This window comes from Candidozyma haemuli, assembly GCF_002926055.2.
Source record: "Candidozyma haemuli strain B11899 chromosome Unknown B_2014730914, whole genome shotgun sequence".
Classification (NCBI taxonomy): domain Eukaryota; kingdom Fungi; phylum Ascomycota; class Pichiomycetes; order Serinales; family Metschnikowiaceae; genus Candidozyma; species Candidozyma haemuli.
In genome coordinates, this window is record NW_020289902.1 from 817,799 (window position 1) to 839,113 (window position 21,315).

At 46.3% G+C, this 21,315-nt stretch overlaps 8 protein-coding genes across 8 annotated transcripts; 4 read left to right on the top strand and 4 right to left on the bottom strand. All coding sequences in view use genetic code 12, as the record gives it.

Moving 5' to 3' along the window:
• Positions 1-983: 983 nt before the first annotated feature.
• On the top strand, positions 984-2,006 carry CXQ85_001206 (uncharacterized protein; the record flags this gene model as incomplete). The annotated part of the gene is made up of 1 exon (XM_025484923.1): positions 984-2,006. One exon carries the CDS (start codon positions 984-986, stop codon positions 2,004-2,006), a length of 1,023 nt encoding a protein of 340 aa, XP_025339854.1.
• Positions 2,007-3,165: 1,159 nt separating this feature from the next.
• On the top strand, positions 3,166-4,749 carry ZCF7 (Zcf7p; the record flags this gene model as incomplete). The annotated part of the gene is made up of 1 exon (XM_025484924.1): positions 3,166-4,749. One exon carries the CDS (start codon positions 3,166-3,168, stop codon positions 4,747-4,749), a length of 1,584 nt encoding a protein of 527 aa, XP_025339855.1.
• A 273-nt stretch (positions 4,750-5,022) lies between these two features.
• CXQ85_001208 (uncharacterized protein) lies at positions 5,023-8,026 on the top strand (the record flags this gene model as incomplete). The annotated part of the gene is made up of 3 exons (XM_025484925.1): positions 5,023-5,043; positions 5,093-5,739; positions 6,748-8,026. The coding sequence occupies 3 exons, from the start codon at positions 5,023-5,025 to the stop codon at positions 8,024-8,026; spliced, it is 1,947 nt and encodes a 648-aa protein (XP_025339856.1).
• A 108-nt stretch (positions 8,027-8,134) lies between these two features.
• On the bottom strand, positions 8,135-9,040 carry CXQ85_001209 (DNA-directed RNA polymerase I subunit; the record flags this gene model as incomplete). Its single annotated transcript, XM_025484926.1, has 1 exon — positions 8,135-9,040. One exon carries the CDS (start codon positions 9,038-9,040, stop codon positions 8,135-8,137), a length of 906 nt encoding a protein of 301 aa, XP_025339857.1.
• Positions 9,041-9,220: 180 nt separating this feature from the next.
• On the bottom strand, positions 9,221-11,710 carry CXQ85_001210 (protein phosphatase regulator; the record flags this gene model as incomplete). The annotated part of the gene is made up of 1 exon (XM_025484927.1): positions 9,221-11,710. One exon carries the CDS (start codon positions 11,708-11,710, stop codon positions 9,221-9,223), a length of 2,490 nt encoding a protein of 829 aa, XP_025339858.1.
• Positions 11,711-13,196: 1,486 nt separating this feature from the next.
• CXQ85_001211 (Mis12 domain-containing protein) lies at positions 13,197-14,774 on the top strand (the record flags this gene model as incomplete). Its single annotated transcript, XM_025484928.1, has 2 exons — positions 13,197-14,092; positions 14,549-14,774. 2 exons carry the CDS (start codon positions 13,197-13,199, stop codon positions 14,772-14,774), a joined length of 1,122 nt encoding a protein of 373 aa, XP_025339859.1.
• A 557-nt stretch (positions 14,775-15,331) lies between these two features.
• Positions 15,332-16,756, bottom strand: CXQ85_001212 (uncharacterized protein; the record flags this gene model as incomplete). Its single annotated transcript, XM_025484929.1, has 1 exon — positions 15,332-16,756. The coding sequence occupies one exon, from the start codon at positions 16,754-16,756 to the stop codon at positions 15,332-15,334; it is 1,425 nt and encodes a 474-aa protein (XP_025339860.1).
• A 3,499-nt stretch (positions 16,757-20,255) lies between these two features.
• On the bottom strand, positions 20,256-21,299 carry CXQ85_001213 (uncharacterized protein; the record flags this gene model as incomplete). The annotated part of the gene is made up of 1 exon (XM_025484930.1): positions 20,256-21,299. One exon carries the CDS (start codon positions 21,297-21,299, stop codon positions 20,256-20,258), a length of 1,044 nt encoding a protein of 347 aa, XP_025339861.1.
• Between the last annotated feature and the right edge of the window lie 16 nt (positions 21,300-21,315).

Genomic DNA, 21,315 nt, shown 5'->3' on the forward strand with positions numbered 1-21,315 from the left:
TCATGATAATGAAGGCTTGTTTTATGTTTTGGGAATTCACCATCCTGGCCCTCTCTCTTCACCTCTCGCTTCCCTCAACCAGTAGTCAGTAGGCCACCAACCTGCCAAAAGAACTGCCAAAAAAAAAAAAAAAGGTAAGAACCTGCTGTCAGAATTCATACATCAAAATTGCATGTACCAGGATTTCATCTTTTACTACTTATACCGCCCTCTCCCTCCACCTCTCCTCCACCTCTCGCTTCGCTCGAGGTGAAGGTCGATGTGAAGGTCGAGGGCGAGGTCGCAACTACACCCTCTTCATGATAGGCATCGACGTGGGCAGCGACGCCGTACGGATCTGCGTAGGCGACCGCTGCAGCCAAAAACCACTCATCCGAAACATCAACGACACCGAACACACCATGTCCACAGAGCATCTTTGGGTGCAAATCACTCAGTTGCTTGGAGAACTCGGTGTGCGCGAGCCAGAAATGGCTGCAACTGGGAGAGAGGGAGAGGGTATTGGGGCTTCTGAAGGTACTGGGTTCTCTGAAGGTATTGAATTCCCTGAATTTGGACCCTTACGGGATCCAAATTCAGTAATGGTCGCCGCCACATGTTCCATGGCAGTCGTCGAACGAACTGTCTCCCCCCACGGCCCCATCTTCACTCCCCTAGAAGACATTATAGTATGGATGGACGGTCGCGCAGTGAGCCAGGCCCACTGGGTATCACAACGTCTATGCCCAGCTACATTGGCCCAAATTGGTGGGGCGGTGACTCCAGAAATGGGAATTGCCAAGTTGAAGTGGGTGGACGAAAAGTATAAAAATTCAGGGAAAGACGTGGTGGTATTTGAGTTATATGACTGGGTGAGTTACCTTTTCGCAGCCGGTGGGGTGGGCAGTGGAGGAGAGGTAAAGTGTTTGGGGCGAGAGAAGGTGGTGTTTGAGGAAGGTTCTAGGGCTATGGATGGACTGGTGAAGGGCTGGGGGAGGGATGTGATGGAGGCTTTGGAGATCAGTGTGAGTGTAGGGCATTTGGGTGGACTGGAGGAGCTGGTTACTGTTTCTCGCTTTCCTTACGCTGGTGAACCAATTGCACAGAATAAGTTCCTTGGTGGGACGGTTCTTCATGGCTGTATTGACTGCTACGCTGGAATTGTCGCCCAGAACCGTCCAGCATCAACTCCGCCTTCTCAAAGCCTTGGAAGGCTTGAAATGGCTGCGAAATCTAAGGAAGCCTCGTCTGGCAACCAGCACAGCGGGTCTACTCTAGATATGGTGGCAGGAACACTGACATGCTTTATTGGCTCCATTCCAAGCTCTACATCGCCTATTCCAGGGCTTTGGGGTCCTTTTAACCAGCTTATGCCTACCCCAGTGTATGCATTTGGACAGCCAGCTACAGGGAAGTTGTTTGCTGAGCTTCTTGAAGAAACAGGCGAAACGTTTGAGTCGCTTGAAGCTGCTGCAAGTACAGCCGAAGAAGATGCCAATGAACTGTTGGTGGTGCTTTCAAAGAACCATATGTACTATGGCGACCGTCATGGTAACAGAAGCCCATATGGTGACTTCAACATGGACGAAGTACGTCTAGCAGGATCCAATGCCGATAAGGGTGCTAAATTTGCTATTAAGAACAACCACACCCTCCAATACTACCTTCTCATTGAGTTCTTGGTCTTCCAGACGAAACAGTTAGTTGACAGGCTCGGACCGTTGGATGTGGTAAGAGTGAGCGGCTCACAGGCCAGAAATAAGCGTTTCATGCGTCTACTAAGTGAATTTGCATTTTATGGGAAGAGAAAGCCAGAAGTTTACGTTGCTGGTGGTAACGCTACCTATTCAGGTGCTTCAGCGGGTTCTACAATCGCCAGTGGAAAGAAAAGCGATACAAAAGACAAAGTCTTCGAAACCAAGCCTTTGCTGGATACAGAAAAGAAGGTTCTTCAGACAAAATACGATTTCTTCTTGGAACTCAGCAGCTGGCAGAACCGGTTTCGCCAAGCCATGAAAGGTATCTAATGAAACAGTGAATCATGAGATACCACTTGACGTCACAAACAAATAAAAGAAACGCATAGCAACGATTTCATAAAATGACGAATTTCAAGGCTTTGTCTAAAACCATGTAAATATTTATATCCTTCAAGTGGGACGTAAACAAAACGCCGCAAGCTTCGGTAGAAGTTACTCAAATTTTTCACTCGTCCAAGGCTCACATGGCTCCAGCCATCTGGGCTACAAACGTATATTATTAAGAAGCAGTTTTCTTTCTTTTGATGAAACGGTACAATGGCGTTGATTTTCTTTTCAAAGGCAGCTTCGATCCGAACTTTTGTTGGTGTTTTGGAGAATCGGCGTTCCCACCAACAATGCCGATCAGACGCTGATTGCCAGAGCCGATCTTGAACGTTTCCAGAAGGAAACAGACGTTTTGGAGAAGAGTATTTATAGAAGGAACACGGTCGTCGAGAAATGGTATTTATATGGCAGGGAAGAAACTTAAGTGGTGCAAGTGTATCTATTGAAGAGCCGAGCCTATAGTGGTCAATCAGGTCCAGTGTAAACCACCCAATGCCCTTGATTACCCCCATTTCTTCTCTTATTATACCCTTAAATTCTTCTCTTCCCCATATCAGAACCTAAAGAACCTCTTTTGTCCACTTCAACCGCTTATCCACCACCTCCTCCACTGCCTCTGCCACTTCTCTACTGGCTGCGAAACAACAACCACCATTTCCACCCCCAGCCTACTCAAACCCTTCAAATCCTTCAAATCCACTAAATTCTACCTCCCCCTGCCCCCTCTGTGCCTCCTACTTCCCCTGCCGCCAAAACTTTATCTTTGTGCTTCCTGTCTGGTCCATATGTATACTGTGCTATCACCAGTAGGTCCCACAGTGCCGAGATCCAGCGAAGCACCACCATCCAGCCGTTTCAAACCACCTCTCCAGTTTCCCAAACCAACTTAAACCTCTCAGTCTCTTCAACCTCTTCCAATCCCAACGTCTTCTTTGTCTTTGCCCCCATTCATCCCCTCCTTGTTTGTCCTCCTAGTGGTCCATTTCTTGTCGCTGATTCTCCGCACTACTCATCTGTTTCGCAGCCACTACAACTACTCTTGGTAAACCCTAGTCATCCAGTTAACCGTCCAGCTACTACGGCATCGCCGGCCTTGCAAATGTCTACAAACTTGTACTTTGCGTACTCCATCAAAAAGGAGTATAAGCTGCCGCCCTTGGCGCTAAACGGGTCCAGCAGCAGCTCTGTTTCTGACCTGGGGAAGGAACGGAAGAAGTACCTTCGTGCTTGTGATGCTTGTGCTATTCGGAAGACAAAATGTGAAGAAACTCGGCCGTGTCGAAACTGCCGAAACAACGGGCTTGAATGTACTGAGCTCAGAGAACGCAAGAAGATGGGACCGAAGAAGTTGAGGAAGCTGACCATGGAGTCTATCCAGTCGTTGGAGAAGAGTGCCAAGGAGCTGGGACTGGATGTGCCTGTTTTGGCAGCTACGGCTGACCTTCTAGCAGATACACCGACGCTTGAACTTACGGCTCGTGCGTTGGTGCCGTTGACGGTGCTGTCTTCATCGTTGTGTTTACCTGAGATGCTCATCTACTTACGTAACTCGGCTCCTCATAAGCCTGACACTTTGGAGACCCAGGCAAGCGATGCTGCGTTGGCGTCGTTGGCCCTTTTGCTATTGGCGGCGCTTCTGGCGACGGAAATGACCTGTGGAGCTGAAATTGACACTCATATTCAGTTGATGGTGGACCATGTGGCTCTGGTCTACGCTGACGTCTCTCGCCGGCTGTTTCTTCTGCTGGACCAGACGACAACCTCAGCTACGCATTATAATTTGGCCTTGGCTGAGCTACATATGTATGGGTACTTTATGTTCAAGGGTAGTGCTTTCTGCGTCAGACAGTTAGTGCACCTACGAGGAGCCATATCACATTACCAGTTGATTTCCATGTCTCTGGATTCGGATATTTCGGGGCTTTCCGAGCTACGGCGTACACTTTACTCGGCTGAGAGAAGCGCTTGTTTGTTTTCCACAGAAGAGGTGTTCAAATCGACCTGTTTAATCTCTTCTGGCCCTTCCTCGCCCTTCTATTCCGATCCGCTGCTTAAGAAACTTGTTTTGGACTGTGGCCATGATATTTTTAAGGTTTTGGAAGAACATGGCGTTTTCACACGCAGCACAAGTCTTCCTAATCTCTTCTTATGGCGGTATGTTACCTTCCAGAGCCAAACTGGTGTCTACGGAAGCATCAAGATGAACGCTCAGGATGTCAGTCTGAGTAAATGCCAACAAGCAGGCTCTCCAGCGCCACAAAGCTCTTTCGTCCAGCTTTTGGTCACTTTCATCTCCTTCAAGGTGCTTCTTCTATACTCTGGCGAGTACACTCAAACCACAGTGAGCAACGAGCTTCTCGAGTTCATTTCCAGAGCCAACGCTGCTCTTTCGGTCGCCAAAACCGATCCCCTTTTCCCAATCTACCTCACGGTATTTTCCCTAGTCCCCCACTTTTTGGATCTTTTACGATGCTACTTTGAATCAGTCAACAACTCTCCTCCTCCAGAAGCCCACGAGCGTCTCAAAGAGTACACCCTTCTAATTCTCCCATTGTGCAACAAAAACGCATTCATGGGCGTGGCTAAATTGGACCCCGTGTTATCTGATTGGTTCGCCAGAGAATCTGGCGATTTCTGGGTTGAGCCTAGTACTTCAGCTAGTCCTTGTGTTGTATCTAATTAGTGTACTCGGGTCCGTTGCGGTATTTCGCAGCCATTCGAAAGTGGTGATATGGAAGAAACAGACACAACAACAAAGACAATGAAAAACGACAAGACGATATCTCAAAGAAAAACTATAAATCTATATAGAAGAATGTTCCAATTGACCTCTTCCAATTCTGTTCCCCCAGTTTGCTAGTGTGGAGCCAAGATGTGAGCCTCGCACGACCGCTGTTCTGTCCTAATATATTGTGTCGGAAAGTAGATAAGATTAACGACCAACTCACCACACATCATGTCATTGACAGACGACCAGGTACGTTATTTCATAAACATTTAATTATCCCAGCACCCACTAACATCAGGTCAATGCGGAGCTCCGTAAGATGAAGGCCTTCATTGAGAAGGAGGCCCAGGAAAAGGCCAAAGAAATCAGATTGAAGGCTGACGAAGAATACGAAATCGAAAAGGCTTCCATCGTCAGATCTGAAACCGCTGCCATTGACAGTGTCTATGAGCAGAAGTTGAAGAAGGCTTCGTTGGCTCAGCAAATCACCAAGTCCACCATCAGCAACAAAACCAGATTGAGAGTGTTGGGCGAAAAAGAGAAGGTTTTAGATGACATCTTCGAAGAAGCAAAGAAACAATTGAGCTCAATCGCCTCCAAGAAGGACGAGTACAAGGCCTTGTTGGCTGGTTTGATTGAGGAAGGTGTGTTGGCTCTTTTGGAGGAGAAGGTTTCCGTCAAGGTTAGAGAGGGTGATGTGTCCGTCGCCAAGGAAGCTGCTGAAGAGGCTGCCAAGGGTTTCAAGGATAAGTCCAAGAAGGACGTTACCATCACCATTGACGAAGAGCTGTTCTTGCCTAAGAACTCCCCGGGTGGAGTCATTGTGGTGAACGAGCTGGGCAAGATCGAGGTGAACAACACCTTGGAGGAGAGATTGAAGTTGTTGTCTGAGGAGGCTTTGCCAGGTATCCGTTTAGAATTGTTTGGCCCTTCGCCAACCAGAAGGTTCTTTGACTAGCCTTGCCGCTGGTTGCTAGCATTCAGTTCCGTACTCTTTCTTTAAAAACATTTTGACGATAAATACGTGTAGAATTTGAGACTGATAAGACATGTCTTGTTATTTGTAGGGGAAGAAACTCTTGGAGAGGATTGACTATTCGTGGTGAATATTGTTCAAGAGCTTTCATAGAGGAAATATGAAGATAAGAGGCCGGATATCCTCTCCCCAAAGAGCAGAATGGATACTTCAATTTACAAGTAAGGAGCTAATGAGATTTGTTTCTTATTTAAGAGATTTCCTTAGGAACTATCTGGCTGTTTACTAGAAGCACAGTGACTGGTAGGGATAAGCACTATAGGGACCACAAAAGACCAATATCACACCAGAAATAAACACCGCTTACATGATTATGATGCTTGGCTATTAGAGAATCTATTCAATTTATTAAGTACTGTCTATCATTTTTTATAGTACTTCTGTAGTGATCACGGTTAGGTCTCAACTAGCATAAAGAAGCCTCCAGTGGCAACGACAACTCTACAGACACCCATATTTCTCCCAAATGATCACCAGTGGCCCCTTATTCACCTCTTGACCTTCCACATTATTTATCTCCCAAATCCACTTTTTCAACCCACATTCTATTTTTCACTTCTTGTCTGAATGAGCATTATGGTTGCAAAATACCACTAACTATACCCATTTCCACCAAAACTCCAAATCCACACAACCACCATAAAAATCAAAAAAAGCCTAAATCCACCAAACTGAACCCAAAATTCACACCTAAAACCTTCCTCTTGCTTCCTACCCCCTTTATCGCCCCACTTTCTCTTCCCACGCCCTATCGGCCCGGCCATATCAACATGCGCATTTCTCATCTCACCGATAACACATTGCTAAACTACTCCATCCGCCAGGTCTGCCCACATGCAAAGCTTGCTACGACTGGTTCGACATTCCAGCAGACTGGCGCTTACAAGAAGCTTCCGCACGTGCTTGCCTCGACTAAGAGACCCCAATGTTCATAAGCTTTCCACGCCTCTCTGGGGGTCTGTCTCTGACGATGTGCCTAGCGAAGAGCTTGGGTCGTTCCACCATATGGTCCAGCCGATCGTTCCCAGTGACCAGTATGTGTCGTGTACGACGTTTGACGCTGCGGGCAACGTTACTGCTGTGCTGAAGAAGTACCCGAAGATGACGTTTTTGAAGGATAATAACTTGTACCCTCGAGACCTACGTAAGGTGGATACGTCGTCGATCGACGTGGTGCCGCTGATTATGGTTCGGCCGGGGAAGGCCATTATCATTAACTTGCTTCATATCAAGGCTATTATCCAGAGGGATAATGTTAAGGTGTTTGATACTGCTAATCCTAATATGGCTTCGAAGCTTGGTATTTTCATGTACGACTTGGAAATGAAACTCAAGGGCCCTGGCGCTGCTCCGTATGAATTCAAGGCGCTTGAAAGTATCTTGATTTCGGTGCTAAGTTACTTGGAAGCAGAGCTATACGCCCAGAGAGCAAGCTGTGGGTTGATATTGCTGGAGCTTGAAGACCATATAAGCAGGGAGAATCTCCAGCAGTTGCTTATCAAACTGAAAAAGCTTACGAGTTTCTTTCAGAGAGCATCGTTGATTAGAGATGTTCTCGAAGAGCTCCTAGAGAATGATGAAGATATGACAGGCATGTACTTGACTTCGAAACAAGAATTCACGCCTGTAGTGACCCACGAAGAGACTTCCAGCAACACTCTGTTGAACAACTTTTCAGATGTCGAGATGATCCTTGAGACTTACTATACTCACTGTGATGAGGTAGTGCAACAGGCTGGCTCGTTGATTTCTGATATCAAAGCAACCGAGGAAATCGCCAATATTATTTTGGATGCTAATAGAAACTCCTTGATGTTGTTCGAGTTGAAGGTGACAATCTACACTTTAGGTTTCACTGTGGCTACGTTGATTCCAGCTTTCTACGGTATGAACTTGAAGAACTATATTGAAGAGTCCTACTATGGATTTGGCGCCGTCATTGTACTTTCAGTGATCCAGGGCTTCCTTATTACGGCTTGGAACTTCAAGAAGTTGCATAGAGTGCAGAAACTTACAATGATGGACCATTCACCAGCTCATCCATCCACAAAACCATCATATTACCAGTCTTCGTGGATGCGTAAACGTTGGTGGCTGAAGTTGTTGTTTGGAGGACGGACCGTCTATCACCGTCCTACCAACAAGGAACGTGACGTTATATGGAGAATGTTGAGAGACGACAAGCCTCCCAAATAGATAAAACTTGTACATAGAGTTGGAGAATAATTCTTGTCGATAGATGATATGTATTAAAATGTGCTCGTAATGTACAACCCAAAGATGCTCTATTTCTAGAATTGGTGTTTAGTCGCTGCTCTCGTCGCTAGAGGAGTCGTCGTTCTCTTCGGTTTTGTCGTAAGAAGGAACCTCATCAGCAGCAGCAGCTGGGATCTCAGTGACCTGAGGCGACTCAGTAGCGCCATCCTCATCTTCAAATCTCAAGTGGTTAGCACCGACAGAAGCAGCAGCAGAGGTGGAAGACTTTCTTCTTTCTGAAGAAATTGGCTGAGCATCAAGCTCACTTTCAGGCGATACCAAAGTACCTTCCAAAGAAACCATTCTGCCGGAAGTGTTGACAACCTTAACAGTGAACTTGATTTTACCTTCCACCTTGGTACCGTTCTCGTCAGTCCAATATCCGTATGATCTGAACTTGGAGTTACCAGAATCGCCTTGTTCTTCGCCATACTCGTCGGCCTGGCTAGGCACGAACTGCCAATCTTGTGGAAGGTTTTTAAATTTAAGAGATGCATTGAATGTGTCGTGGATAAGCAAACCGATATGTGACTGTGTTTGCATGTAGATGTAGCCTTCTAACACATCGCCTGGTTGTGGCTGCCATATAAGAAGATCCACAGTGGCCCATAAGAATGCAAAAGGAGTGGCATCGTCAACCTTGATCAAGTCTGACTTGTCACCTGGGCTAGAGTTTCTTTCGTTCGACAATGTGACGTTGAAGTAGGACAAAACCACACCTCTAGCCTTAGCATGATACTTCATCACCAAAGGCTCCAAATGCTGAGCTTTGATACCGTTGATGGGGTTACCCAAATGACAAGGAGCTAGCGAAAGGTAGAACTTTGTACGAACAACCTTGAAGCATTCAGAGATGCCTTCGTCATTGACCTTATTAGTGGTTTTAGCGATATTTCTCTTCTTGAGTGCTGGCTCAGCCACATCGGGCGAGCTTTCCCTGACCTCCGCTGGCATTATCTATAAGAGGGTAAAGTTGGGGAAGGTTGGTTGCGATGAGGCTAGGACTGGTGATGCGACTTTGACACTTTATCCGTGATTTTCACTTTTGGAGATGAGCAGGATCTGAAAAGCATCCTTCTCATCGTACTGCAGATAAGGCCAAATTTGATAGTGCGCAAATGGCTGCGAAAAAGGTTACTTCGGATGTGCCTGTTGCTCTCTGAATAAAAGACTTTCCTCCTTTTTCAAGATATTATCTTTGCTTTTGAACAGCGGAGAGCTTCTAGACGAAAGAAGCGGCTGCTTGAAAATGGCAAAATTTTTCATAAGACCACGTGGATGACGTGTAGGGGCGTCTTCTTCAGGTGAGTACTCAGGAACACCAGCGAACCGAACCTTCTTGACAATGACACCTTCAACGCTTGGACTCGAATCTTTCGTAGGAGTATCTGAAAGAAGAGTGTTGGGCGTCGAAGTGGCAGATTCAGTGCTTATACGAGGCTTCACGTCGTTACCATTCTCTTTCAAGGCTAAGCTGTTTCTCTGGGTGTTCAGCTTGGTGATCTGTGCCCTTGATTGAGGGCCCTTGACGTCACGAGCAGGAGCTTCTTCTTGAGGCAACGGTGGAACAGGCTTTTCGGCAGGTCTATGGATCTTGGTGGCTGTTGGATTGTTAGGATCAAACACAACGCTGGTTAAGGTCTCTCGTTGATGAGAATTGATCTTTCCACTCTTGGTGGCCTCCTTGAGGTGAAGAGCGAACTTTTGGTTGGCTGTCAACTTAGGAGCAGCAGAGGCCGGCTCTGTGGTGTCCTCTTTGAGTGGAGTCAACTGAACGGTTTTCGACGCAAGAGGCGAAGTTACATTTGGAGCGTTATTTGATCTCGTGAGACTCGATGTCCGGCGGATACTTCCTGTAGGTGATCTAAGACCGTTACCTTTATCCTGGTCTCCGTTCTGGTTCAAAGCGGCAGCAGCGGCATTGAATGATATTGGCAGGGAGTTGGATCTTCTTCTACCGGCGGTTGTATTCACAGCAGCTTTTTTATCGACACCGTCAGCAGCAGAAGGAGTAGGACTGTCAGAAGTAATTGAGGCTGTTTCCAGTGGAAGGAATAACTGACTTGTGGGCCTTTTACCCACAGAACCGTTTCTGGCTCTGACGTTATTGAGACTTTCACTGTTAAGAGAGGATGTTCTGTTCGCTGGAACTGGTGCTGGAACTCGAAGAGCGTTAGCAGGAGGACTAGGCTTTTTCTCTTTGGTGGGCAGCAGCGGTCTGGGCAGACGGGCTTCTGGCAGGGGCAGTTTTTGAGGTTCGCTTTGCTTTTCTCCTGGCGGAATCAAATTCTTCATACGCTCTGTCGCTTTTTGTTTTGGAGGTGGAGACGTGATTGTATGAGGTTTAGCCTTTTCTCTCTGCAAAGTGAGCTCCTTGAGTTTTCTTTCGTTTTGCCTTCTAACCAACTCAAGCTTCTCACGTTCATTGACTTCGTTAATCTTGAAGAGATTCTTACTAGGTAAACCGTAAGCGTTTCTGAAGCTGATTTCACAAGCCATCCATGCCTTACCAAGCTGATCGAGAGATTTGGCGAGGTTTTCAACCAAGACAAAACTCTGGCCAATGAATCCAAAGAACTCTATAATCTGTTTCACGTTGATTTCCACCCTAAAGTTTAGACGGATGAATCGCGTGATGGTTGCCACGAGAACACCGTTCTTTTTCGATGTATTGAACAATTCCTCGATGTTTTTGAGAATCTGCGTCTTGAAGACAGTGACATTAGGCATGTGAGAAAGAAACTTAGGATCGTTCAAATGATGGTAATTGGAAAGGTAGATCTGACGGCCGTATCGACGCACAATAGTGTACAAATCATTGAGTCTAAGTGCCCATACAAGCACTCTATGAAGAGCGTACCCGGATTGAGGCATAGCTTCAAGTACAGCTTTCTGGTTCTGCTTTGAAGCCGCCTTGAGCTCTTTAAACTTATTAAGCGGGGCTTTATGGCTTCTAATGATTTGCTGAACCAGCCTTGTCAAGACGAATAACGCTTGGAGATCGATATCTATAAGCAGAGCCTCCATTCCATCTGGGCTGTTCAGGTACTCTTGGTCAATGGGGAAAAGGAAAGCAGGAATAGACGAATCCGACGCCTTAAGGGAAATATCAATGTCCACCGAAGGGTTAAACATGGAAGCAATCAAGTTGTCTAGGTCTATGCAGAAGTTCTCGTTGCCTATCTCTCTTTCAGCATTCACCAATCGCTTTTGATAGCCCTCCAAGCAGTTTTCAGCAGTTGTTCTCAATGCCTTGGCTGCCTGAACGGTCGCTTCCTTCAGTGGCATCTCAGACAACGGCGTGACGTCCACATCCTTCAAGTCATATGGTATATGGGTAACCACAGGAGGAATCGATACAGTGGTGGTTTTCACCGGCTTAAAGTTCTCTAGCGCCGCAAGACGAGGCCCAAACTTCTGCTCATTAATGGCAAATAGCGTGCTGGACAAGTGCACAATGTATTGCACCAATACCACACTGTCGGTGTCTGCATCAGTGGAAGTCTCTAGTTCGTTAAGAAGCTCACCAATGGCTCGCACAAGCCGTTCAAGCTTATATATCGCGTACTTATACTGGATAACTCTGGCGTCCAAGGACCCAAAGTACAACGGCTGATGTTTCATTGGGAAGTCAGAAAGTGTGTTTTAGGGTCTTTTGCTGGTTGTAGATAATCAGTGACATGAATTCGCACCCAAGCTGGAGAGGTGCACTTTTGGGACGAGCTGGGGTTGGAAGGTGCTGGTATGGATTGTGGGACGATGGGCGATGGGTGACAGCTAATTCTCTACTTTAGATCTGCAATGGAATTACTTTTCTTTTTTGTGTCTTTTGCCCTGGAAGGCGGGTGATTTGGTGCCTGGAGGTGCACGTGACTTCAGTCGTAACAGGTTCTTTTCCGGGTTTCGGCGGCCATCCAGGGGTGCTAAGTAGTGGAGGGGAAGTCAAAAGGAAGGAAGTTTGATATATGGCTGGTTTTGGTCATTTTGTAGGTTTAAGTGTGGATTGGGCGGCAGGTGTTGGTGGTTGTGGCAGGTGAGAAGTGGTTATGAGCAAGGCGAGATACGAAGGGAAATGGGGAGGTCTAAGGGGGAAGGAAAGCGATGGGGGTGGTTGAAATAGAGAGGTTTTTAAGGTGGGTGGTGTGGATTTGGTTGGCGAAGTGTGGTGGAGTTGAGTGAGCTTGGGTCAGATTAATGGAATTCGTGAAGTGGACTGATGTAACAGAAAGCAGAGAAGATTTTTTTTTTTATAGTTCTCTTTTGTTGGAATATCGTTTGGAAAATATAAAGGCGGGTATAAGAGGCATATGAGAGATCTACTGGATGGTGAAGCTGTATCTTACAGATGCGGATGGAGTACCTGAACTAAGGCGGAATAGTAGTAGTAAAGGAGTCCCTTTGTCTCTATAAAGATTTAAAAGTAATTGAACAATAATGTTAGATATATATTGAAAGGGAACATGTCTTTCTTAGCTCTGCCAATAGACTCTGGATTTCAATTGAACTGGTCGTTATCTTCTATTGTGAAGAAGTCAAATGGCATGAGGAAGAGTCGAACCCATTTATTTAAAAGCAAGCTCAATTGGTGAACCCAAACGACTTAAAAAGACTCAATTCCTTCTTAGAACTTTGATTTTATAATAAATAAGGAAAACCTTGGATACGTTGGCTTTACAGGTATTCACCTCTTCCATGCCCTATTACCTTCATTTGCAGCCACTCATTATTTGTCAACCAACCACCTTTTTTCACTTCAAACCACTCAAATACAAACCTTACGCCCCATAAACTCCCCTAAAGCCATTAAATTCAAATTTACCTCCCGTTTATTGCCAATTACATGGGGTCAAATGGATGGAGGGCTGAATGTCCTGCACACGAGCGTATACCTCTTGCACCCACAGATGCCATACTGAGCAGACCCATGCAGTATATACATCAACAACATCCATAAACACCACCACCAATCGACCTATTTGGTGATAAATTGACCGGAAAAGCTATATTTCTTAATCCTCTGGAGGTCTATATTACTGCTGACTAATTAAATCCTGCACATACAGCCTTCCCACCCCAAATCACCGACCCATAACAAACATCAACACTGGCCATGGATCACGAACAACTGCTTCTAACAGAGCATTTAGGGTTCGCTCCGTTGACGCTAATAGACGAAGTCATCAATGCAGTGAACCATATCTTGTATAGGTGCACAGATGCCTTGGAGGTCTTCCTTAAGAACAGAAGAAACAGTCAGATCCAGGAACTACGAAACAAGTCTACAGATGATTCTGATATTATAATGGACGACACCGAACCGGATAATCCAGAGTTCAAAAAGCGTGTATTTCCACAGGATGAGATTGTTAAAGGTACGGCAGAAGTGGAAACTCGATTTGTGGAGCAAGTGGATTTGGCATTTGACAAGTTCGAGCTTTATACTTTTCGAAACATTCTTCATATTCCTCCAGACCTCGTTAGTGGCGGCTGGATTCGGTTGAAGCACCATGAAGGTCTTGATTTGCTGGCTCAGGAGGACCACCTGAAGGATAAGGATATTAAACAGTTGATGGAGAAAATCAACCTTGAACTTTCGTTAAGAAAGGTTTTGCAGTTGCAGAAGGCAAAGGCTGTAAAGTTGGTGCTGGCACTTAAACACTACAGGGCATGCGTTGCTGCTATTGTTTCGCTGGGCCCATCATCTCAATTATCAGCTGAAAGAAAGGCCATTCTTCGTCAGCACTTGGAGCCTATGAATGAGAACTTGTACTATTTGCTTGGCCAAACAGATACGCTTTTAGAGCAGACATTGAAGTTGGAGCGCAAACTCGGCACAGCAGACTTGACGCTGTCTTCAGACCCCAAGTTTGCACCTTCCTTGCGTGACATGTACATGAACCACAAGTCTGTGAAGTTGTTAAATGAATGTGGAGTTTTAGGCGAAGACGATGGCAGCAACCAGCTCATGTACTCTGCGACAGCCGAAGCCAACAAGGAGCAGCAAGGGTGATGCTGATGAATTTTCCATACTTTGAGGAAGCCAGGTATGGCGATGATGGGGAACCACACTCAATGGGATACCACGAGCAGTAACTTAGTTACTAGAAATTTCCCGCTGAAGCCATTGCCTTCCCTACCTACATTATAGAGCTTGCTTATGCCAATGGAGCCTTCAGTTCGATCCACCCGCATTGGCATCCATAGCCATGCAACACAGAAACCACCCCAAAACCACTAATTTATACACATTGTACAATAAAAAGAAGCCATGCTACAGCTCAAATAAATATTTTTAAAACCTATTTATTACAAGTTGACTCTTTGGTCTCCCTCTTCTACCCTTGTCCCTAGTCTCATTCACGGCAGCATTTATGTGCTTCGCACACCCTGCTAACCAATTAGCGAGCATCAAAAGTAAAGCTTCAACTCTTAGCAGAAACCCAATATGGCCGGAACCTTAAGACCAGATCCCGATCTCCAGCGGTTCAACGCTGCCAAGGAGAAAATGGGCCACTACTTCCGCTTCAGACCAAGATCTGCGTTCTTCAACGTGATCTGGATGGGCGTGGTGCCGCTCTCATTGACCTACTTGGCCTACAGCTACGAAGGCCAGCTTTCGTTTTCCAGAAAGTTCAGAAAGGAAGTTGTTTTGGAGGAAGATTACGTGCCTAGAAAGAAGGACTTGTAAGGAGTTTTTTTGGCTTTTTGTGGCGCCCGCATGGTGAAATCCGTATACTATAATACATGGCATTAGAAGAACTGGGCAATGGCCCGTGTAGGAAAGGAGATGAAGAATTAGTAGCTTGGTGAGTTTTGATTAATGGAAATGGAAGTATTGATGGGGGATAGTGGAAGTATTGATTAGTGAATGTGGTTTTGATGGGTAATGGATAGAGTGTTGATGTCTTACTACTGAAATTGGAAAGAAAGCTTTCAAATGCTCTTATTTTCAGTCTTTTCAATAGCATTCACTGGTCGAAGGATTTATTGCTTTTGGGAGAACCATTAGATATCTTTGATTGAATGTTTTGACTGATGGACTGTTTTACCTCTGACTAAAGGATATAAACATGTTGCTTCCTTTAAGAGGGTAAAAACTTTCTTCCCAATCTATTTTTTAATCAATTCATTGCTTTCTCTCTGCTCTACCAACTACATCTTAATAAACAAATCGAAATAGGTATTAACTTTGAACTATCAAAAACGGAAAAGCCGCCAGGAGACGGGGTACACCGAGTTGGCGTTTTATTTCGAATTCTTCAACTTAACTTGGAACGAGACAAGGCCCAGCTCCATGTTCTTCAACACCTTGGGACTGCGGCACCCAGAGCGAGGCAGACATAAATTAGATGTAGTTTTTGATTTCTTAAGCACCGGGCGGGACTGGCCATTGGCGGTGCGTGAAGCGTTCTTTTTCGGGGCCAAGCCGGGCCCCAATTGCATGCTGAGTCGGTCAGTTTCGTCCTGGAACGAGTAGTTGCCCTCAGTAACATGGAACTCGTTGGAGCACTCCTCGAGAGAGAACGCTGGACCAGCCGCGTTCTGAGAGGAGAACTTCTGGGAGTTGGAGAACGACTTGCACTTGCGGACTTGTTTGGAGGTGCTATTGTCTGAAGCAACAGCGCTGAACGTAGGAATCTTGTGACGAGGCGGCTTTGTAGGCGTAGACGCTGATTTGGAGGCACGAGGCTTTGTGGAAGGCGGTGTTTTCTTTGTCGGCGTATCGTCTTCAAAGTCGAAAAACAGCGATAGCAGGTCGTCGTCGCCATCGTCTATGCAAGAGAAAGAGGCAGGCTTCTCAAGGGCACCAAATGGTTCCTCCTTAAGAAGATCCTCAATGGTGATAGGCTCGTTGCCGCTGGCAACCGTAGAATGCAGCGCCTTATGGGTGAATGGAGATGTTTGATGCAGCTGACCCTGGGAAAGCGAAGGCAGGTAGTTTTCGTTTTTAAGCTGGACAAACGGCTTAGGCAGAAAGTCGTCGTGCTTAAGCTGGCCAAACTTCTCAGGCAGAAAGTCCTCGGGTTTCACATGGCCAAATGTCTTTGGCAGGTAGCCTTCTTGTTTGACAAATGTCTCTGGCTGGTAATAGCCATGGTAGGCAGGGTTGCCGTGAGTACGCGTACCGGGCAGAAGACCACCTGAGAACTGATCGTGCTGGCCCAACTGGCTCAGCAGGTCATGATGATCATGCATTTTAGGCAAGTCTTCTTCTGGGATAGTATCCACGGAAGTAGAATGCTCATGGCCTCCATGGCCAGGACCATGGGTCAGAAAACCCTCAAAAGCGATGTTAAGACCACCAGACATGTCTAGCTGGTTGTCTCCACCAGGAGAGTAGCGAAGTTCCCGAGGTAGACGGTCTGGGGGCCCAGGGTTAGCATGGCCATTCTCAAAGCCAGCAGGAGCAAAAGCACCAGCAGAAACAGGAGTAGACTGAACGCCCGAGAACGCTGGGGTATGGAACGACGCAGGAGAGTGGAAGCCAGGAGTCTGCGGAGGCTGGATATACGGAGTCTGTGGGAACGAGGCGTTCTGGTTGACTGTAGGCGTATGTAAGTAGAAGTCACCCATTTTCGAAGATAGCGAGCCGTTCAGATCAGACTGAGCCCACAGCAGTTTCCTCTCGACGTTAGGCGACGAAAACACTTGCGGGTGTCGATCAGACATGGATAGGAGTAGATTGAAGCGAATGTAAGAAGCGAATGTGGAGGCCAGGCCTCAGGGGGTTGGTAATAACTGGAAGTTAAGCGATAGAAGGTGACGTGAGTGGAGTTTTGGTGAAGTTTGCAGAAACTGGAAAATACCAATTGGGGTCGTTTGATGAACTTCCTAAGGGTTCTTTTTGCTGGTCAATTGGGTGATTGTTGAAGATTAATAGGAAAAAAGAAGGATAAGGTCAAACACGATAGGTTTATGAAGTATGGATATATTCCTCTCTTTTTGTGATTTCTAGCAGGCGAATTCCCGGCCGTGGCAACGAAGAAAAAGCCCAATAGGGAAAAGAAGCCAGTAAAAGGGAGAAAAAAAGTGGATTAAAGATCTAAGGCTGGGGCTGGGAGGTATTTTTTTTCTTTGAGACATTTCCCGGGGGGCAGGAAGTGGTGGGACCTTTTGCTTAGCGAAAGACCCGTGCACCGCGTATATTACTTGCAGCGAAGGAACGCCAAGTGGGCCAGGGTTATCCAGGGGCGTGGGAGAGCCGGGAAAAAGGGTACCCGGGGGTAATTGAGGTCAGGAGATCACTGGAAGTGGTTAAAATTTGGGAAAATTGGTGGATGGTGTTGATTTTTCTGTCCCCTTTCAGGGCCAGGTTGCAGCCGTTTTTCATGCCTGCTGGTGGTTTTCCGCGATTGGGACCGCCCCCCAGCCGCTTTCCTACATGTCTCACCGGCAGACCAAAGGTTGCTACGGCGTGAAAAGTCCCGAGGCACAACGGGGTTTTGGAAGACAATTGCAGAGAAGGAAGAGGAAATTGAGAGAGGGTTGAGAGGTTTGGGGGATAATTGGGGGAGGGGCAAAGCGATTTGGGGGCGGGGCAGGGATAATTGGGGGTACCCAGGGAGGTTTTTTTGGTGATTTCTCGTTTGGCTGCAAACTCAGAAGCTCCCGGGTACTCTTCTTTTTTGGCCCTGGTGCAGCGAACAACCAGCCAGAGAAACGGCACTACGACAAAAAAAGTTTAGCGACGGAGAATTTGATGGAGAAAAAGAAAAGAATATGTATGGCAATTGAAAACCGTGAATGTCGTGAATTCTTGGGTTCGTGGATTCGTGGATACGTGGATTTGGCTGGTTTTGTGGAATGTGTGAAGGGCAGTGGTGGTGGTGGAAAGTCGGCAATTGGCTGGATGGTCTGGCGGTCTGGTGTGCTGAATGTAATGGAACTGGTCAATTGGGAAGGTGGGGATGTTTAGGATTTCTACTGATTGGAGGTGGATAGGTGGCTGGGTGGATAGGTGTTGGTGTTGGTGGTGAAGGTAAGGAATGGAGGAATGTACGGCTGAGGATGGAAGTGTGGGAGATAAGGAACGAGAATGGGATGAGAGTAGGGATTTAGGAGATAAGTGGGGGTTTATGGAATAGGGAGGGAGGGAGAGGATGAGGGAGGCTGGTAGATTGTAGAGTTGGTTATGGTAAGTGTAGACGGTGTAGTGGAGAGTAAGGTTTGAGATTGGGCGGAGCTCTAGAGAAGGAGTGTGTGGCAGGGGTGGCAGGGTATGTTGATTAATTACTTGAAAAGTGGTAGTTGAAGGAGAGAAATGTTTGTTGCTGTTCTGTGTTGGTTGTGGGTATAGGGTTTGGTGATAGTTGGTGGCACGCCAATTCTACCAGGCTTAAACGAATGGAAGCCAGCAAATACGACATTTTCTTGGAAAATAATTAAAATGGCAATAATGAAAGTGCCTTCGTAATTACTGTATCAGGCACGGCACCCTCCAGTGCCGTGGAATTGGACTTTCCTAAACTTCCAGTGTATGTCGCTGGCTGCGTTCCGTAGAAGCCTATGCATAGACGATACAATAGACGAGATGACATGATGGAGGGTAGCCAGGGAATGTACAGTTGTGGTATTGCCAGAGTGGAGGTAAGAGATTGGAGAGATGGTAACTCGCTAACAGAGGAAGTACTAGAGGAACCTCAATTGGTTGGATGGATTTGTGGTGAATAGATGTTTGCTGAATTGGCTCCTGACAGGCTAAAGAGGCTTATAGAACAAAAATAGAAAGAGCTGAGTTATTCATTACAAGAAGATCTACAACAATTGGCACAGCCTGAAAGAGTTAAGCGTAAGCAATCAGCGTGGTTGTTTCAAAAACAAATAGAGGGTCATCTTGGGTGACCTTGAATTGACAATGTAGACATGGGCGACACTTCTGCAAGATACCAACAAACGTGGATTGTTACGGGTTGACAATAGGCGAAGCCGAGATCGTCCCACTGGAATGGAAGGCCATATACTGTTATAGTGGAGGTGATAAACACCAGCAACTGAGTAGGTTGAAATTACAACGAAGAGCAAGCAAAGAAACTGACTAGTTATTTAGTTGGAAGGTTTAGCCTTGTATGGATGGAATGTATCACTTTAGGGATGATCGCTTGCTGACAATTAAGGTTTGGGCGGACTCGTGGTGGGATTCTTTATTACTGGCGGAATGCTAGCCCGAGACGCTGATCTGAAAAAGGCTAATTGACGTGGGACGTGCTGGAGAGGTTGGTTTGGGAAAGTGACTTGCTGGGGGTAAGGGCTGGCGTACAGAGTCAAGAGAGTCAACCCTAGTCAAGGGTTGACGTAAGGTGGAGGCTATGGAGAAGTTATTGGATATGTTGAAGTGTAAGTTTCAGTGATGGTAAGAGGGTGGCTGGAATGGTAAAGTATGGTAGCCAGGGTACTAAGTGGGATGGACTTGAGGTATCAGTTTATCTATATCACCAGTTTAAACAGTTGTCAATCAAGATAATTCAATTGAACTAAGAATTGGTTTTTGGAATGGTTTTGCTGAAGAAAGACCATATCTTGTCCCACTCAAGGCTTTTTCATGCCATGTGTTTCCTTAGAGTTGAGTACTACTCAGTCTCAGTGAACCGCTAGCCATGAGAAGAAGGAACCGACAATTACTATCCAAATTTACAATCAAGGAAATAAAGACAATTCAAGAAATGACCATAAAAGTCGAAATAATACACCGAATCACTTCCTTGGAGCACTCTCTTTACCTAAATAGTCTTCACTTCCTTCCTTCCCATCACTGAGTGTTGATCTTTAGCAACCACTGGGACCAGAAATCCATAACAAACCAACAACCCCTTACCTCCCCAAGCAATCCAAAACATCAACAAATAAAAAACCAAAACTCGTAAACTGACACTTTTTCTGACCTCTTGGGTCGCCGCAGATGTTTCTTCTTTGCATGAGCAACCTTCTCTGCGTTCCAGCCCACGAGCCTCAGATGAATGAGATAAGCAATGTTGATAAGAAACGAAAACTACTTTACTATTTTATCTCTGTGATATCCATATCCTTTCCTATAAAATGGTCTGAATCCGAATCCGTCTATCCCAAACCATAAGTAATTAAAAAACCAACCAAAACCAAAAAAATCGTATGTAAAAGAAGTAAACAGTGTTCGTGATGAAAACCACACGGTGGGGCATCCTTGCCTCTCTCTCTAAAGGAACTTGACAAAGTTCTTATCTTCAAGCCAGCCAACTTTTTCAAAAGCAGCGAAAAGTCTACTGGCCTTGTTAACATCAATACGGCACGCCTTCTGGGCGTCCGTTCTTCTGAAAGGCATATCGCCACGCATTCTGTTCACCTTCTCAAAGAAAAGACGTCTCTTCGAGTCCAAGTAGACGTTTGCAGGTAAACGCAACGTCAGCGCCAACACAACCTCGGCTGGGTGCAACTTATCGACCTGAGGATCATTCTTCAAGTCCATAGGCTGGCCCTTCCATTCAATCTTGAGACTACGGTTGTTACCCTTTGGCAAAGTCTCTTCAGGGTCAGGCGAGTAGTCTGGAATCGACTCGTCAATGAGTGCAGCTTGTTGAACCGCCAAGGGCGAGCTGGCGTAAGAAGTCTCCTTCTTCACCTTTCTTCTCTTTGGAGCAGGCGAAGGAGGCCTGGAGGCATCCATTTCAATCTCAGAAAGCGCCGCCAGGTGCTCACGAACAACTCTACGCGTTCTCACCTTCTCCTTATCGTTTTCACTATCCTCCTCGGAGCTCAAAGGTCTTCTCACCTCAGGACGTCTTCTCTTATTGGAAACAGCAGCGGCAGCACGCTTTTCAGCCAACCGCAACAGCTGCACATTCTGCTGCTCCTTCGAAACAGCCTGGTACTGGCGCAAAAAGTTCATCTGTCTAGCTTTATAGTTACCGCCAAGCTGCGTCCAGGGGCTCACGGTAAGTGTATAGCTCTTATAGTTCTCTAAGCTGAATGGTCTGTCGTTCTCCATGTACACCTTCAGCGCTCTAGGCACCGTTCCTGAAGCAGATGATGCTGGCGCTGGCAGCACAGTGTATGTGTTTTCGTGTTTCTGGTAAGGCGAAGCTGGAGGAGACAAGATCTCGTGGTTTCTGGAGCTGGAGCCCGAAGCTTCGTAATTGAGCTTATCGTTCTTGTACTTCATGGTTTCTTCCTGGTTACTGGGGGTAAGACATCCATCTCTCTGCCCGAAAGTTCTTGAAATGGGCTGGTATAAAAGCGTCATATTGGAATTGGGGGAT